Source organism: Talpa europaea (assembly GCF_964194135.1).
Source record: "Talpa europaea genome assembly, chromosome: 12".
Lineage (NCBI taxonomy): Eukaryota > Metazoa > Chordata > Mammalia > Eulipotyphla > Talpidae > Talpa > Talpa europaea.
The window spans coordinates 47,600,894-47,620,026 of NC_140079.1; the positions used below are offsets into that span (position 1 = coordinate 47,600,894).

A 19,133-nucleotide genomic window follows, 5' to 3' on the forward strand; every position below is an offset into this window, starting at 1 on the left:
TTAGCTACAAAAGATAAAAATAGGCTCAAAGTTAAAGGATGGAAAACAATCCTACAAGCAAATGGACCAAAAAAGAAAGCAGGAACAGCTATACTTATATCAGATAAAACAGATTTCAAACTCAAAAAGATAAAAAGAGACCCCAATGGTCACTACATTATGATCAAGGGGACAATATTTCAAGAAGAAATAACACTCATTAACATATACTCACCAAACGAAGGAGCACCAAAATATATCAGACAACTGTTGTCCTCTCTGAAAACAGACATCAGAGAAAACACATACGTAGTGGGAGACTTCAACACACCACTATCAACAATGGATAGATCAACAAGACAAAAAATAAGTAAAGAAACCAAAGCTCTAAATAAGGACCTAGAGCAATTGGGCTTAACAGACATCTATAGAACACTAAACCCCCAAAAAAACGGAGTACACATTTTTCTCAAGCGCACACGGATCATTCTCCAGGATCGATCACATACTGGGGCACAAGACAAACATCAACAGATACACCAAGATTGAAATCATATCAACCATCTTTTCTGACCATGAAGGCATCAAACTAGAAATAAACCATAAAAAGAAGGCAAGGAACTTTCCTACCTCATGGAGATTAAAAACCACACTACTGGAAGACCATTGGACTAATGAGGAGATCAAAGAAGAAATTAAAAAATATTTTGAATTGAACGACAAGGAGGACACCAATATCCTAAATGTATGGGATGCAGCAAAAGCAGTAATAAGAGGAAAATATATAGCAATAGAAGCTCACATCAAGAAACAAGAAAGAACGCAAAGAAACAACCTAATCTCGAAGCTCAAAGATCTAGAAAAAGAACAACAAAAAAACCCCAAAACCAGTAGAAGAAAAGAAATATTAAAAACCAAAGCAGAAATAAATGAAATTGAAACTAAAAAAACAATCCAAAAGATCAATGAAACCAAGAGCTGGTTCTTTGAAAAAATCAATAATATAGACAAACCCCTAGCCAGGCTCACAAAGGAAAAAAGGGAGAAAGCACAAATAAACAGGATCATCAATGAAAGAGGAGAAATCACAACGGACACAGCAGAAATCAAAAGAATAATCAGTAACTACTATGAACAGTTATACGGAAACAAGTTTAACAATCTAGAGGAGATGGACAAATTCCTACAACTCTACAATCACCCAAAGCTAGATAAAGAAGAAATAGAACACCTAAACAGACCAATTACAATTAGCGAAATTGAAATGGTAATCAAAAACCTCCCCAAAAACAAAAGCCCAGGACCTGATGGATTTACAAATGAAGTCTACCAAACATTCAGAGACGAATTAGTGCCTATCCTTCACAAACTCTTCCAAAAAATTGAGAAGGAAGGGACAATACCAAACACGTTTTATGAAGCCAACATTACACTAATACCAAAACCCAACAAGGACAACACAAAAAAGGAAAACTACAGGCCAATCTCCCTAATGAACACTGATGCAAAAATCCTCAATAAAATTTTAGCTATCAGAATCCAACAATGTATCCATAAGATAATTCACCACGACCAAGTAGGATTCATTCCAGGGACACAAGGATGGTTTAACATCCGAAAATCAATCAACGTTATCCAACACATCAACAAAAAGAAATATAAAAACCATATGATAATATCAATAGATGCCGAGAAAGCTTTCGACAAAGTGCAACACCCATTCATGATAAAAGCCCTTGAAATTCTTGGGATACAAGGAACATACCTCAACATCATAAAGGCCATCTATGACAAGCCAACAGCCAGTATCATTCTCAATGGTGAAAAGCTGAAAGCAATTCCATTAAGATCTGGAACAAGACAAGGATGTCCACTCTCACCACTGCTTTTCAATATAATACTGGAAGTCCTAGCCAGGGCAATAAGACAAGAGAAAGACATCCAAGGAATCCAAATAGGAAAAGAAGAAGTCAAACTATCACTCTTTGCAGATGATATGATAATATACATAGAGAACCCCAAAAACTCCACAGAAAAACTAATTCAACTCATCAATCAGTTCAGTAAAGTGGCAGGATACAAAATCAACACGCAAAAGTCAGTAGCCTTCCTATACACAAACAATAAATCTGAAGAAGAAGAAATCAAAAAAACCATCCCTTTTGTTATTGAAACAAAAAAAATCAAATATTTGGGAATAAATCTAACAAAAGAGGTAAAGGACCTATACAAAGAAAACTATAAAACACTATTAAAAGAAATAGAAGAAGACACAAAGAAATGGAGAGACATCCCCTGCTCATGGATTGGAAGAATAAACATTATTAAAATGGCCATCCTTCCAAAAGCAATATACAGATTCAATGCTATTCCAATCAAAATTTCAATGTCATTCTTCAAAGAAATAGAACAATTATTGATGAAATTCATATGGAATCACAAAAAACCCCGAATAGCCAAAGCTCTCCTGAAAAAAAAAGAAGGGAATGGAGGCATCACACTCCCAGACTTCAAACTATACTACAAAGCCATAATCATCAAAACTGCATGGTATTGGAACAAGAACAGACATACAGACCAATGGAATCGAATAGAAAATCCAGAAATAAACCCACAGATTTATGGTCAACTAATCTTTGACAAAGGAGCAAAGAATATGCATTGGAGCAAAGAAAGTTTGTTCAATAAATGGTGCTGGGAAAACTGGGTCGCTACATGCAAAAGAATGAAGCTTGACCACTACCTCACACCATACACAAAAATCAACTCAAAATGGATTAAAGAACTAGACATAAGACCTGAAACCATAAAATATATAGAAGGAAATATAGGCAAAACACTACGTGATTTGCACATCAAAGACATCTTTACAGACACATCGCCCAAAGCAGTGATAGTGAAGGCAAAGATAAACAGCTGGGACTACATCAAATTAAAGAGCTTCTGCACAGCAAAAGAGACAATAACAAAAACAAAGAGAAACCCCACCAACTGGGAGAACATTTTTGCACCCAACACTAATGATAAAGGACTGATCACAAAAATCTGCAAAGAGCTGATGAGACTCAACAACAACAAAGAAAATAATCCAGTTAAAAAATGGGCAGAAGAGCTAAAAAGAAACTTCTCTGAAGAGGAAATGCAAATGGCCAACAGGCATATGAAAAAATGTTCAACATCACTTGTCATCAGGGAAATGCAAATCAAAACTACCATGAGATACCATCTTACACCAGTGAGAATGGCACATATTAAAAAAACTAGCAACAACAAATGTTGGTGAGGGTGTGGAGAAAAAGGAACTCTTCTGCACTGTTGGTGGGAGTGCAAACTGGTCCAACCACTGTGGAAAGCTGTGTGGAGATTTCTGGACCTACTAAACATAGAGCTTCCATATGATCCAGCAATTCCACTCCTAGGTATTTACCCAAAGGACACAGAAACATCAATTCCAAAGAACACCTGCACCCCTATGTTTATAGCAGCACTGTTTACAATAGCTAAGCTTTGGAAACAACCCAAATGCCCAAAAATAGATGACTGGATCAAGAAGATGTGGTCCATATATACCATGGAATATTACTCAGCATTCAAAAAAGATAAACACATGCAATTTGCAGCAACATGGATGGCGCTGGAAGGGATCATGCTCAGCGAAATAAGCCAAAAAGAAAAAGAAAAATACCGGATGGTCTCACTCATAGCAGGAATCTAGAAAACTTAAATAAGGGACCAGGAAAATGAATAACTATAAGAAAGTGAAAATCAAAATCAACAAAAAGCTATGAACCAGAGACACTTTTAGGGGGGCGGGGGCGGGAGGGGAGGGATTGGGGTCAGAATGGGGGGGCTGCAATTGTATGGGGAATATAACAATAAAATTTATTAAAAAAAAAAAAAAAAGAAATTGTGGGTTAGCCGCTCAATGGAATACTACTCAGCTACTTAAAGAGATGAAACAGTGCCTTTTGGGACATAATGGATGGACCTTGAATTGAGGTGATTATCCTAAGTGAAATAACTCAGAAAGTGAAAGATAGATATCTGAGGAATACTAATAACAAAAAACTTATACTGGCAAAGCACAGCAAACACAATTTTTAGACTTTGTGAATGCTGGTTACCAGAGGGAACAGTGGGAGGGAGGATGGAACAGAAGAAAGAACAGGGTAGGCATTAGCAAGGGAAGTTTGGTAGAGGGTGAGTGAAATACTTGCAAATATAGAGGAATAAAAATGTAACCCCAAAGTTATACAGATATGCAAACAACTGACAATTCAATAACACAAAAATGGGAGATAAGTCTGAGCTGTAGCTTGCCAGTAACAACGTTTCACATATTCACATTATGTATCTTGAGTAGTGATTTTTGACACACCCCCAAATTAGAGCTCTCCTTTTCCAAGTCTAGCTAAGAATGAGACTCTGAGACCCCCAGCAGCCCTCCCCAGCTGGAGCACGCACCTGTTTGGGTTTCGGCAGGGATATGCCATGTCCAATTGGGGCCAAAACCATGCGTGGAGACAACAGTTAGGTCGTAGGCAGCACCCGAGAGGTTGAATGCTTTCCCTAGGTGGAGGGGCCTCGTGTCTGTGGCCTTGGTCTTGCACGGGCAGGACAACATGTGTAGGTGGATATGGTAAGCCTTCCAGGTAGACTCCAGCCTGTCACAGCCTTCTGGAAACAAAGGCTGAGGCAGATATTGTAAGAGAGATGACTGACTGATGAGGACATGAGTCAACATCAGGGGCAGTCCCTGAACACATTCATAGGTTGCAGCCCATGATGTGTACCAAAAATTGAAAGAAAAAAAAAAAGTAGAAAAACATAATGCTGTCAAGGTTGTTGGAAAATGAGCATTCATGTCACGTGCACATTCGTTGTTGGGAGCAGGGGATAATTTGATAAAACACACTGAGAGTCAGGAAAAAAAGTGTTTCCATCTTTGGACGCTGTGCTTGAAGTCTGGAAATTTTTCCAAGGAAAACAAATTCACATTAAAGGAGACAAGGAGAGAAGGAGCTGGGATGTAGCTTTATAGGTACAGACCACTGGGGACCTGGTTGAGTTCATTTTGGGGAAACCAGTGGGTAAAATATTTGGTGATTTTGTCCCTGGCTATGGTAAGAAATTTTCTTTCTGTTCTTCAGTGTCCATGTCTGTAAAATGGGGTAATTTAGGCTGCACTTAATGAGTTGTTTGGGGCCTTCAAAGGAATCATCTCCCAGACCAACAGAGTCACCTCTTTTTTTTAAAAGAAAGATTTATTTATTTATGCATACAAGAACTGGGGTACAGGCCAGAGGTGCGGGGAGAGAGAGCATTCACCAGAGACAGACTGGGAAACAGAACAGGCAGACTGACTGAAATACACTGCTGAGGGGAGCAGCGGGTGAGGCTGTGGATAGCTTCACAGTGCTATGCTTAACCCCTTGCGCCACCAGGGAGGCCCAGAGTCACCTCTTTCCTGAGGCCCCACAATCTATTCCCCCATAGCAGCAGAGAGGGCCTGTGAATTCTTGAGTTCAACCTTATTCCTCTGCACCCATAGCTCCCTATTACCTTCAGTTAAATCCACCATCCACCCAGTCCTGCCACCTCCACGCCTCACTTCAGCCTCATGTTCCTTCTCTCCATCTCCAGGCCACCCCACATTCCCTGCAATCAGCAGTTACCTGCCCTTTCAGGGTCAGCTGCCTCCTCCCATCCTGGCCAAGTGACTCCAGCGAGATATTCAACTTGAGTTGAGCAGGGGATTCTGTAATGAAATCAGTAAGGCAAAGATGCTGGGAATGGGGTCCCTTTTCATAACGTATTGCAGACCCCAGATGGAGACCAGAAATCTTCCTTCCCTCCCATGAAAGACAGAATTCCTATGGATTATTAAATCATTTTCAGAATCTGAAAACTTGGGATTCATCACACAACGTTAATGTATTTCATGCTATTGAACAATACCCTTGAAATGGTCAAAATGATAGTTTATGTTATGTGGTTGGGTTTTTTTAAACCACAATTAGAAAAAATATGTGAACAGAATTCCTCGAGTTTTTCCCAGCTGATATGCACTTGGCCAAGAGGACCCCCAGTTTGCAAGTCTGGGAGAGCCAGCACATGACAGCTTGGAGTAGCAAGGGCGCCAGCTTCCTGTGTCATTTGGGAAAACAGATCTTTACAACAGTCATTTCACCCGTCAATTCCTGGTGCGACTTTGAAAGAATAAAACCAGTCAAATTAATTTGGAGGAGAGACTGAGAAGTGTTTTCTTTGTAGATTAGGGGTTCCCATACTTTATAAAGTGAAATTTGCTCACCATCCCACGCTACCTTTCACTAATTTCTCCTGAGCCTTATTTCTAACATGTGTTGCCTTATTTCTGAGACTTGCCATCTGATTTCAAATTCCTGCCCCTGATCCTGTGGACTGGGGTGCTCTCACCAAGGGGGATGCACACAAGGCTCCAGTTGCTCCAGGGACCCCTCGGCCCTCGCCGTCGCCTACGGAGTTGAAATCCCTGAGCCACATCTGTGCCCCAGGGACATGACTCTGGGGAGAAACAAATTAAATATCAGGTTACAGGGCTGTCCTCACCAGGACTTGGCACCGTTCACTAAGCCACCGTGCATCTATTGAGCGACCTCTGTGTACAGAGCCATGCGTTAGGCCCTTGGGGATGTGGCAGGAACAGGCCAGACCCTACCCTCTTGGGGTCTCAAGGATCACCCACTTCTGACTCTGCCCTGAGTTTGAGTTTTGGCAAGGCTCCCCTTAGAATGTGACCTTGGCCAATGGCTTCATGCCCCCAAGCTTTGTTTCCCCACTTGTGAAATTGGAGATCTGCTACCTGAGCTACAGGGCAGGCCAACACTAGACCCAGTATACAACAGGTGCTCAATTAATGCTAACTTGTTGCACCTTCTATTACCATCCTTATTCTCACCGAGGCTAGCATCATCTTGCCTTCCACAGTCACCCTAGAAGAAAAAAAACATATTTATATTTTACATTTTGTTATTGAAAATATTAGCTCTTTTGAAATTATAAAATGCAATGTGGACCCTCAGATTGGATCCAGGGATGGAGAACATTCTTGGGAACACTGGTGACATTCAGATAACCTCTGGAGTTGAGGAGCAACCATCCAGCAAACATCTATCCTGACAAACACCCTCAGAATGTGAGATGTTAACATGGAGTGGGGAAGGGAGAGGGGAAGGAGGAGCGGCTGTTAGCAAAGCCATGTGGGAGGTCTCTGTATTGCTCTTGTTATTTTTCTGAAAATCTAAGATTGTTCAAAAATAAAAAGTTTATTGGGGCCTCCCCGGTGGCGCAACGGTTGAGCGCTGGGTTGCAAAGCTGCCCGCAGCCTCTGCGGCGCCAGTTCGATCCCCGGCTGCTCCCCGGCCACCGGAGGAGGGTCCCGCATGGCGCGCAGACTTCTCCTGCCGCCCGCTGCTCCCCTCAGCAGTGTACTTCGGTCCTTCTGCCTGCTCTGCTCCCCGCTCTAACTCTGGTGAATTCTCTCACCCTCCCGCGCTTCTGACTGTACCCAGTGCTTGTGTAAATAAATAAATAAATCTTAAAAAATAAAATAAAAAGTTTATAAAAAAAAGCAAAATTCTTATTTTGTAATTTTTTAAAGATTATGTTACGAGACAAAACCTCCCACTCTGCATTGCTGGAAATTAGAGAGCCAGGTTCGGGATCCAGCCTGCTCCCTCAATCCCTGTGTGACCTCAAGAGGGCCCCTGGCATGCTGAGCCTCAGTTTCCACATCTGCGAATGGGGCTGGGAGGGTGTAGTGCAGAATGTGCATAGGAGGCTGGGAGTAAAAAAAAAAAAACATAAAGATGACCCTTCCTTTTGGGGATTTCCTGTTGCCCGCCCCTGACTGATCCATACCCATTCACCCCACAGGGCTCAAGGACACACACAACATTTGGGGGAAATATGGGGCTGAAGCTGAGGCAGCGCCCTGCTCTCATGACGCTTTAAGTCTGATGAAGGTGGGGACACCACAAGGCAGAGGCTAATTCCCCTAAACTGGAGGCTCCTTGGGGACTGGGTCCAGATTGAGGTTTCTCAAAGTCTTGCCATGCCTGGTGTGTGCCAGGAGGGATAGAATAGTATTCTCAGAGTAGTGAGAATGATGAAAGTCCGAAGAATACATTTAGATGGCCAACAGGTAGATGAAGACACTCAATACCACTAATTATCAGGGAAATGCAAAATAAAGCCACATTGACAGAATGATTAGCTTCAAAAAGACGAAAAGTAAAAACTGTCAGTAAGGATGTGGAGAAAAAGGAAGCTTTGTGCACTGCTGGGAGTGTACATTGGTACAGTTCCTGTGGAAAACAGTGTGGAGTTTCCTTAAAAAATTAGGAGTAGGACTACCACATGACCCAGCAACCCCACTTCTGGGATATGTACAAAGAAAATGAAAATATTAATTCTAAAAGATATATGTGCGCCATGTTCATTGCAGCATTATTTATAATAGTCCCGATGTGAAAACAACCTAAGTGTCCACTAATGGATGAATAAATATAGATGATGTGGTATAAACAGTCATGATTTGGGCCTCCCCTGGTGGTGCAGGCGGTTGAGCGCCCACTGTGAAGCTGTCCGCAGCCTCTGCAGTGCTGGTTCGATCCCGGCTAGCTGGTGAGGGTCCCACATGGCACAGCAGACCTCTCCTGTCGCGCCCGCTGCTCCCCTCAGCAGAGTATTTCGTCAGTCTGCCTGTTCTGTTCCCTGCTCTGTCTCCCTCCCACGAATCTGGTCTGTACCCCATTATTATATAAATAAATAAATCTTAAAAAAAAAAAAACAGTCATGATTCACTGAGCAAACTTGGTCACTGTGCAAATGTCATAGCGTATACCTGCGCAAACCTACGAGGTCCGGCCTACTACACACCTGAGCTAGATGGAACCTATTGGAACCCTGCTGGAACCCCCAATATCTAGGCTGTCCGTTGTTGACAGAAATGTCAAATGTTACATGGCGCATGACCATGTATACAGTGGAATATTATTCAACCGTAAGAAGAATGAAATCTAGCCATTTGCAACAACATGGATGGACTTTGAGGGCTTTATGCCAAATGAAGTGAGTCAAACAGAAAGACAAATACCTTATAATCTCACTTATGTGTGGACTCTAAAAACAATAACAAGAGGGCCTCCCCGGTGGCTCAGCGGTTGAGCACTGGGTTGCGAAGCTGCCTGCAGCCTCTGCAGCACCGGTTCGATCCCCGGGTGCTCCCCGGCCACCGGAGGAGGGTCCCACATGGCGCGCAGACCTCTCCTGCCACCCGCTGCTCCCCTCAGCGGTGTACTTTGGTCCTTCTGCCTGCTCTGCTCCCCGCTCTGGCTCTGGTGAATTCTCTCACCCTCCCGCGCTTCTGACTGTACCCAGTGCATGTATAAACAAAACAAACAAACAAACAAACAAATAAATAAATAAATAAAACATGCCTCTATAAAAAAAAATTATATAAAAAACAAAAAAAAAAAACAATAACAAGGGCCTCCCTGGTCATGCAAGGGGTTAAGTACCACACTATGAAGTAATCCGCGGCCTCTGCAGCACGAGTCTCATCCCTAGCTGGTCAGGGAGAGACCCACATGATGAGGCAGACCTCTCCTGTCTGGCCCACTGCTCCCTCAGCAGTGTGTTTCATTCAGTCTGCCTGTTCTGCTCCCCACTCTATCTCTGGTAAATCCTCTCACCACCACCCCCTCACATCTCTGGTCTGTAACCCAGCTCTTGTATGCATAAATAAACAAATCTTTAAAAAAATAAGTAAATAGGGCCTCCCCTGGTGGCACAGAGGTTGAGCACTGGGCTGCGAAGCTGCCTGCAGCCTCTGCAGCACCAGTTCGATCTCCGGCCACCGGTGAGGGTCCCACATGGCGCGCAGACCCCTCCTGCCGCGCCCACTGTGCCCCTCAGCAGTGTACTTCGTCAGTCTGCCTGTTCTGTTCCCCGCTCTGGCTCTGGTGAATTCTCTCACCCTCCCGTGCTTCTGACTGTACCCAGTGCATGTATAAATAAATAAATAAACAAGCAAACAAACAAATAAATAAATAAATAAAAATAAAAACAATAACAATAACAAAACCAAACTCGTAGACACAGAGGGCAGTCTGTCCTTCCTGTGTGACTCCGGGAGGCCCCCTGACATGCTGACACACAGGGAGTCCGAGATGGGGTGTGGGTAGGTGTGGGGGATAGGCAAAATGGGTACAGTGGATCAAAAGATATAAACTTCCAGTAATAAATAAGTCCTTGGGCTGGGTTATACAGCATAGTGACTTTAGCTGAAAGCTGTTAAAAGTTCTCATTACAAGAAAAAGAAATGTATCTTTGGTGATGGATGTTAACTAGACTTACTAGGAAAATTTCATAGTATATATAAATACAGAATCTTTATGTTGTACACCTGGCACTAATATAATGTCAGATGTCAGTGATAGCTCCACTTAAAAAAAGAAAGGAAGGAAGGAGGAAAGAAAAAAGGGTGGCCCTTGATGTGGCCCCTGAAGCTGGGCTGGATCCACAAGTGGTCAGCTGGAGGGGAGGGCATGTGGTGAAGAAAACTGCACAGGCAAGGAGGCTGGAAACCCAGGACCTGGGCAGAGAATGAGGACCATTCAGGCAGGAGGAAGGAGGCAGGGAGCCTTGGAAGGTGGAGGAACAAGGGCGGTCACATCAGATCTAAATTAGAGAGGCCCTAGAGGCTAGACATAGAGCAAGAGGGGAAAGAGGGCTGGGTGAGCGGGGTGACAGAGATAGAGATGGTGAGACATTTTGGAGATGAAGTCACCCTGGGAGGGACACCCCCAACCTGGGGAACAAACTCACACACTTCCACGAGCCATCAGACATCTGGTGCTTGAACTGCACTTCGGCGTCATCCTGAAGGGCTGGGCGCTCCCACGTCACAGACAGCCGATCTCCTGACCTGGACACCATCATGTTTTCAGGAGGGTCATATTTAACTGGAAGCAGAGGTGGGGATGGTGGAGAGGGAGACAGCCGGTGCGTGAATTGCTGGTCCTAAAAATTCCCCAAAAAATTCTACCCATGCCCTGTCCAGTCCAGGGTAACCAACCTGAGTCCCCCAAATGTGAATCAGGGACACCTTTGCGGGACCCATGTAAGCCTGGAGCTCTGTGGGTCAAAGAGTCAAGATTTATAGAGAGGATTCTGTTAGTGAAGATACCTTGAAATTATGCATGCCATTGTTGGCAAAGTTGTGGGAAGATAGGTACTTTTGTAAATTGCTGACAAGAGGGGAAATTATTGATTCCATTTTTCTAAGGGACTATTCGGGAACTCTTACTACAGTCAAGCATGGTTTAACAACTGGGACATGTTCTGAGAAATGCATCCTATTAGGCAATTTCGCCATTGTGTAAACGTTTTAGTGTGTAATTACACAAACCCAGATGATACGGGCTACTGGCCCACCATCTACATGTGTCTAGCCTTGACCAGAACATCATCAAGCAATGCATGACTGTAATTTCCAGGCATCTCACCTAAGGAGAAACATCTGTCATTCTTTCCACATGTTGGTTGTACCATGCCTGATTCTACCTCAGGCCCTTTGCAGATGCCGTGTTCTCTGGCGGGAACACACGATTTATTCCTGCTGGATCCTTCAGGGTCAATTTGAGCTAAGACCTCCCTGAGCCCAGGGGTAGCACCCCGTGTGTAACCACCATGCCTCTCCTACCACTCCCACTTGAATCTGGGCTCCTTGAAGGCAGGAACAGGACCAGGATTGGGGGGAGGAGAGTGCAGCAAGGTTGTGCAAACACAGGCTGGGATCCTGTATTTAAAATGTTATTTTGTTTATCATGGATTTTTTTATTTTTTGATTTTTAAAAATACGCAATATACTTCTTACATAGAGTACTGAGAATTCGGGGCATCCCAGTACAGTGTGTGGCCCTGGTGAGAAGCTCACTTGCCTCACCAAGACCCGGCAGCTTCTGGTGGCCTCACCTGTGTCGCCCATGACTGGACGTGGCAGGCAGCAGCCGCTCGGTGACTCTATGCTAATGCGTGTTGAGTCGTGAAAACACATAGTAAAGACACCACCAGGCCCCGGCAGCGTTATGGTATTGGGGGTAAAGCAGAAGCAATCTAAATGCTCAGCGGTTGGGGATTGGTCAGGGGACGGCGAAAGGTGCCGCCACACCGCAGGACAGCACTGGATGTGGGCCTGGCTTTCATCATCAAGCCCCTTGCAGGGACCCATAATCTCCCTGCCCCCCAGGCCTAGGTTTGGAGACCAGACGCTTCTCTGGGTGAGAAGGGGGCAAAAGGGAAGAGAGAGAGAACAGGTTTCTGACCCCAGCTGTGTAGTGTCACCTTAACCTCAGGTGACTTCTCTGTGCGGTTGGCAACCCGGGATTCCACCCAGAAGGTAACTTCACGGAGCACGGGTATGCCATCCTGGTCGGAGAACTGCACCTTGGTGGCCGAGCCAGCCTCGAAGTAGCAGCAACGCCCTGGCTTGAGGCTGCAGAAAGAAGGGTGTGGGCTCTGAGTCTGCGCCCCTGGTGGGCTCCCCAGGGTCTCCTTGGCCACAGCAGAACAAATTCCACCTGCCAGCATCTTTTTTCACCCCTTTACTCCCCCCCCCTTGAAGTTTCTTCTCTCTCTCTCTCTCTCTCTCTCTCTCTCTCTCTCTCTCTCTCTCTCTCTCTCTCTGAATTGTTTTCTTTCAATTTTCAGGGTGGAATAGTCTTGTTTACGTTTAAAAGCTGCAAGCAGGAGAAAGTGGAAGAGATGAAAACAGTGTGGAAAGAGGCTAACTGACACAGCAGTGTACTTCAAAAAGTAAGAACTGGAGGAGACGTCACTTAGGAGAAATAAGGTTTCCCAAGACATTTTCTCTCATTCATGAGTAGAGGTAAGGAGACAGACACAGGATCAGGAAAAAAGGAAGGTAGATAAAGGGAAAGCAGAAATACACTGGCAGCTGAAATTGAAAATTAGAGGTCCAATAATTTTTTAAGTTATATTAATTTAAAAATCAAGACCCTGGTGGTGCAGGGGATAAAGACAGAGCTATCAAGCTATCTGCAGCCACTGCAGCACGAGTTCGATCCCCGGCCAGCCAGGGAGCAACCCACATGGCACAGCAGACCTTTCCTGCCTCGCCCGCTTCTCCCCTCAACAGTGTTTTTCAGTAAATATGTCTGTTCTGCTCCCCGCTCCCTCTGGTGAATCCTCTCACCCCCTGTACCTCTGGCCTGTACCCCCGTTCTTGCATGCATAAATAAATAAATCTTTAAAAAAAAAACCCAGCATATGTTTTGGTTGGATGATCATTTTCCAGGTTCTAATGTGTTTGATGTGTCAGTAGTATTAAGCTTATTATAGTGATGAGAAATATCGGGGTGAGACTGGAGGTACGGGGGTGAAAGAATTCATCAGAGACAGAGCAGAGAACTGAGAAGGCGGATTTATTGAAATACACTGCTAAGAGAAGCAGCAGGCGAGACGGAGACGTCTCCCCCAGCTTGAAGTTTCCTTGGTGATCAACCCGGGACTGAGGGGTTTGGGGGACCCCAGAATGTCCCAGCGTGGGTTGCCACTATAAGGCCAATTTTTAAAATCAAAGTTAATGCAAAGGAAGAAATGAATGAGTAGACGAGTGAGTGAAAGGAAGCAGATGAAGGAAGGACTAAGGGGTCCTAACAACTGCCCAGTCTGGATGCCCACCCACACTACCCTTTCCAGCCCTCCCCACCCCCTGCCAAGCACAGATTTCCAAGCTTCCCTTCTTGTGGGGGAAACTGGGGCCCAGAAAAAGGCAAGGACCCTGTGAAGGTCACCATCCGAGGGCAAGGCTACAGGGGGGGAGCAAGAGTGGGGTGATAGGTGGGAGTTGGAGACAGGGACAGGGTCCTCACCAGCACCTCAGGAAGTGGCTGACCCCCGCCGTGGCACCCTGATAGCGCCAGGAGCATTCGTAAATGGCGCTGTATGTTGGTATTCGGTAACAGTTCAGGTCCCTGGGGCCGGCATCTGAGCCTGGAGGCAACCCTGGGGATTTGAGAAGGGACAAGAGTGTGGTGTGTTATGTCTCCATGCTGACAGTGCTGGGATGAGTCTTGGTGATGCATATTATCTGATGACCACCGTAGCCGCCCATGCCCTTCCCAGCAGCTCCCTGCTTGCCCTGCTCCAGCCACACCGGACGCCTCACCAAACCTCTACACACCAGGCTGATTCCCACCTCAGAACCTGTTGTATCCTCTGCCTGGTGCACCTGTACCCCAGACTGGGCACTCCTGTTTCTACCTGAGAGTTCCGTGCAGCAGGCTGGGTCATCTAGGCTTGTGTCATTCCTCTCTACCACACCTGCACAATAACAAAACTGTAACAACGAATTTCTCAGCACATAGCCCCATCACTAAGTGACATATGTTTATCTACCATCTGTCCACTTCTCGCACTAGGCTGTGACTTCCAGAAGGACAGCTGGGCTCACAGCTTGATTCCTTCATGTCTAAAACTGTGCCTACACATAGTAGGTGCTCCTTAATATTTCTTGAACAGGGGCCTCCCTGGTGTTGCAGGGGTTAAAGTCTCAGCACTATCGAGCTATCAGCAGCCACTGCAGCATTAGTTTAATCCCCGGCCATGGAGTTGACCCACACGGCGCAGCAGACCTCTCCTGTCTCTCCCACTGCTCCTCTCAGCAGTGCATTTCAGTCGATCTGCCTGTTCTGTTCCCCACTCTGTCTCTGGTGAATCCTCTCACCCCCCCACACCTCTGGCCTGTACCCTAATTCTTGTATGCATAAATAAATAAAAATAAATCTTAAAAAATATGTATATATATTTCTTGAACAAAAGAAAAGATGAAGCACCTGCCCAGTGGCAGACCCTCAAGGAGGGTATTACAAGCAGAAATGTCCCAGCAGTCTGCTGGGGCATGTAGGTTTCAAAATGCTTAATTGCTGTTTAGTCCCACATGCTGACAATCTGAATAAACACAGACACCAGCCCTTGACCTCGCAGGGAGGACATGAGGTTCAAGAGAGGAAGATAACTAACAGCTCCTAGATACCTGAGCAGGGTGAGGATGGGATTGGCCCGACCCCTGGTGGGCTTGAATCATTGGGCTGAAGGAGGAGCTGGTAGGGATGGGTCCCTTAGAGCCCAGCACCCATACTCTACCCCCCCCACACACACGCATGCACATGCAGTGTGGTGCTGCCCCAGACCTGAGTCTGCGTCCGGATATGGCAGGTTCTGAAAACAGCATTCTCTGGCATCACAGGCTTCAGCTGCAGAAGCAAGGAAAACATAATGACATTCCTGCCTTCCAAGCAGGTTCAGCCTGAGGGCTCACCAAGCGGCCAAGTACCAGCTCACCCACTTTCTTATCTACATACCCATCCACTCATCTACCCATATCCACATACCCATCACCCACCAACCATCCACCCACGCACTCATCCACCCATCCATCCAACTGCTCACTCACCCACCTTCCCACCCATCCACCCATCCATTTATCTGCTCAACAATTCAACCTTCCATCTGCCTATCAGCTAATGCATTCATCCATCCATCCACCCATCCATCTCTCAGGCTGCTCCTCCAGAGCAATGTGGGGTCCTCTGACTCCCTTCCTGTCAAGAGTCTCCAGCCCTATCTCACCTCTGAGGCCTGAAACCTTGCCGTGTGGCCAGCCCTGCTGAGGACTTTTCATGCATTCAATGCATTAAACCTGCTGACCCCGTTTAGAGAGAGGAAAACTGAGACACAGAAAGGCAGAGCTTGCCCAAAGGTCACGCAGCAGCAGGGATTAGAGACCTAATCCAGTCACCCCCAATATTCCCTATGGATATGGAATATCCCCGTTTTCCACAATGTGGAAATACACTATTTATATAACATGTTATGTACATCTCTTATATACATACTCACTCCTTATCGTTCTGAGAGGTAGGAAAGATTCAAAGATTCAGCTCATTCCACAGAAGACAAAATCAAGACCCAAGAGCTGTCCACAGGTGACCCCAGAAGCCATCATCTCCCATCTCCCATTTCCCACTTGATGGGAAGGAAGACAGAAGACAGAGAAACAAAACCAACCCTGGAACATGAGTCCACATGCACAGCTCCCAGAAGAGCGGGGGACCAAAACAGGGGACTCACCACCCTGCCCAGCAAGCAGGAGGAGGAGGGAGGGCGCTAGCACTGTCACTGGGTACCCCATCGAGTCCACACGGAAGCCTGCTGCCCCAGAGAAGCTTCTGTGCTGCCTGTGAGGCCGCAGCGGCCCTGTCCTCACCCTGGAACACGTTGAAGCTGAACAAGAAAGGAGACTAAAGGGATTTTTTAAAAAAGGTTAGGTGTCATGGTCCCTCCTGGGGCAAGTCAAAGTGAAAGAGAAACTCAGGAAGTCAGCTCGGTGGTGGTGACCTCATTACAGCCGCAGACCCACCCTGCAGCAAGTCAGAAGTCATCTGGGTCTGGGGTCTACTTTACTGGCCCCAGACCAAGATGGATCCCAGGGTCTACTCTGCTAGCCCAGACCCAAGGTGGACTCGGGGACTAACCATAAAGGCAAGCTGCAGCTCTATGCCCTTAGCTAAGTCTCCCGTGCTCATGTGTGTCCCAAGTCAGCAGAGTATGACATTTCATATCAATGTATGGGCTGTTGTTTCTGGCTTTGCTCACTCCTCACGATGTTTCTGAGCTTCATTCACATTGTAGTATGAATGAACTCTTCTCCATGGACATTTTGGTTTTTTGTTGACAGTGAGGAGATAGGGTCAGAAATAGACACCCACAGAGACTGACAAACAAACACAGGAAAGATTAAGTTGAGTCTAAAGGAAGCAAGGAGGTGCTTCAGGAACTGAACCCAAGGTGTCCTGTGGCTGGCGTTTCAGAAATGGAGAGGCTGGGCATTTGGGGAGGGAGCCCAGTGTCCTTGAATGTCTCAGTTCACTCTTCCAACTAATCATTATGAAGTTCTTGGTGTACACTGCCCCCCTCTCCAAGTGCATGAACCTCAAAAACATGCGGAATGAAAGAAGCCAAACACAACAACCCACATGCTGAATGATTTCACTTGTATGAAACATCCAGAACAAGCTAAAAGATAGAAAGCAGATTGGTTGTTGTCAGGGGTTATAATAGGGGGATGGGGAGTGATTTCTCATGGGGACAGGGTCTCCTTTTGGGGTGATAGAATATTCTGGAACTAGGTAGTGGTGAACATGCTGAACATGCTAAATGCAACTGAATTGCAGTTTAAAATTATTAATTATTACATTGTATGATTTTCACATTAAAAAAAATATGTTCACAGAACCCTGGGGGAAATGAGGAGCGAAGTGAAGAGCTCTCTGGAGAAACTGAGGCCCTGGTAGGTTGGGCAGAAAGCCCCTCCTCTAGAGAACCAGTTCCTGTGAGGCAGCTGGACCGGTCAGGGTCAGGCACCCAGCAAACCATGAGGTCAGAGCCATAGAAACAAAGAGGCAGTGTCCCAAGCCTGGCACAGTGGGAGTGAGGGCCCTGTGACCCTGCACAGAGCAGCCTTCATGGGCAGTGGAGCCCAGGCCAGGCCCAGGGGCCAGAGTGGTGGCAGGAACTCCATGTGAGGCCTGGGGGGAGGGGCAGAGACAAAGAGAAGCAAATAGAGGAGAGCACTGGTCATAGGGACAAACTTCTCCCTGTCACCCCCTTCATGGTCCTGAGATCTGTCCCCCCACCAGGAGACACTATCACATGCTACATTTTACACACGGAGAAACTGAGCTCAAAGGTGCCCAGATGAGCTGAGGCCCCAGCTGAAGATAAAGAGATGGATTCAAACTGAGACAGAGCACTTCTCAGTGAGGCTAAGCTTTACCCCTTGGGGAATAAAGTCCATGCTCCAAGACTGCCCCCATCTCCCAACTCCACCACGTTGAGCCCTCCCAGGTCTCAGTTTCCCTACCTGCAAAATGGGCTATAGCAAGGATGAAGGAGAGTCCAGTTTCAGGGGGATGTCACCACCAAACTATATGATTAGTCATTGTTTGGGAGGCCCTAGGGACCTCTGAAATTGGCTCACTTCTTTCCCATCCCTCTAACATCAGAGCAGCCACTGGACACCAATACCAACAGCTCCTGGGGTCAGGGCTGGAAACCAGGAGGGAAAGAAGCTGGAATGTTCCAAGGGGGAGCAGGGAGGGCTGCCCAGAGAAGGGGCTTCTTGAGTTGGGATTATAGAATCAAAGGACATTCCTAGCAGAAGGCACAGCAGAGGAGACAAAGGTTTGGGGAACATGCTTTGGGAAATGCCAAGATGAATATGTCTCTGTGGGAGCCAGAAGGTGGTGAGTTGGGCAGGGCCTCACATGCTCACCTGAAGGGCTAGACCTTCTCCCAAAGGCATTTGGGAGCTATAGTGGATATGTAAGCTGGATCCCAGCCACATGCAAGGTGGTGTTTCTACCCACATGGCTCACCCTCAGGTTGACAGCAGCCCCTCCCCACCATGCCATCCACCTCCCTTGGTACATCCACCCCCCTTGGCCTGCCTGTGGCCTACCCTACAAAACACTGGGCACCTTTATCGACCCCTCCCAGCTGCCTCAGAAGCACAACTGGTATACACCCTCAGGGCTGCCCCACTTTCAGATGCCCACAAAAGGGGGGAGGGTGAGACAGGAAGGATCTGGTTACTGGGCCCCCCGGAAATCCTGACAGGAAGAACCACAGAACTTCTCCACCCACTCAGCATTTGCCTTCTTTCTGGGGAGAGTGACTATCAACTTTACCCCAAGAAGAACTGAGCTTCCCTTCATGTGGTGAAGACACTGATACCCCCAAGGGCCATCTAAGGAGGATGTTGAAGTATGAGTAGGAGTTTTTTTTTCTCTAAAGATTTATTATATTTACTTATGCATGCAAGAACTGGGGTGCAGGCCAGAAGTGGGGGTGGTGGTGAGAGGATTTACCAGAAACAGAGTGTGAAACAGAACAGGCAGATCGACTGAAATACACTGCTGAGGGGAGCAGCGGGCGAGCCAGGAGAGGTCTGCGGCACCATGTGTGTAGCTCCCTGGCCGGGGATCGAACTCGCGCCACATTGGCAGCAGATAGCTTCATAGTGC

General features: G+C 46.3%; 1 protein-coding gene across 1 annotated transcript in view; it reads right to left on the reverse strand.

The window, feature by feature from the left end:
- IL12RB1 (interleukin 12 receptor subunit beta 1) overlaps window positions 1-16,240 on the reverse strand; it is a gene marked incomplete at both ends in the record, with an annotated part of 28,602 nt that extends 12,362 nt beyond the window's left edge. Inside the window, 6 exons of the mRNA XM_084250031.1 lie at window positions 4,444-4,669; window positions 10,852-10,988; window positions 12,351-12,520; window positions 13,920-14,040; window positions 15,240-15,302; window positions 16,180-16,240. Coding sequence (XP_084106157.1) covers window positions 4,444-4,669; window positions 10,852-10,988; window positions 12,351-12,520; window positions 13,920-14,040; window positions 15,240-15,302; window positions 16,180-16,240 — 778 coding nt within the window. The remainder of the gene's footprint in view (window positions 1-4,443; window positions 4,670-10,851; window positions 10,989-12,350; window positions 12,521-13,919; window positions 14,041-15,239; window positions 15,303-16,179) is intronic.
- Window positions 16,241-19,133: the final 2,893 nt, after the last annotated feature.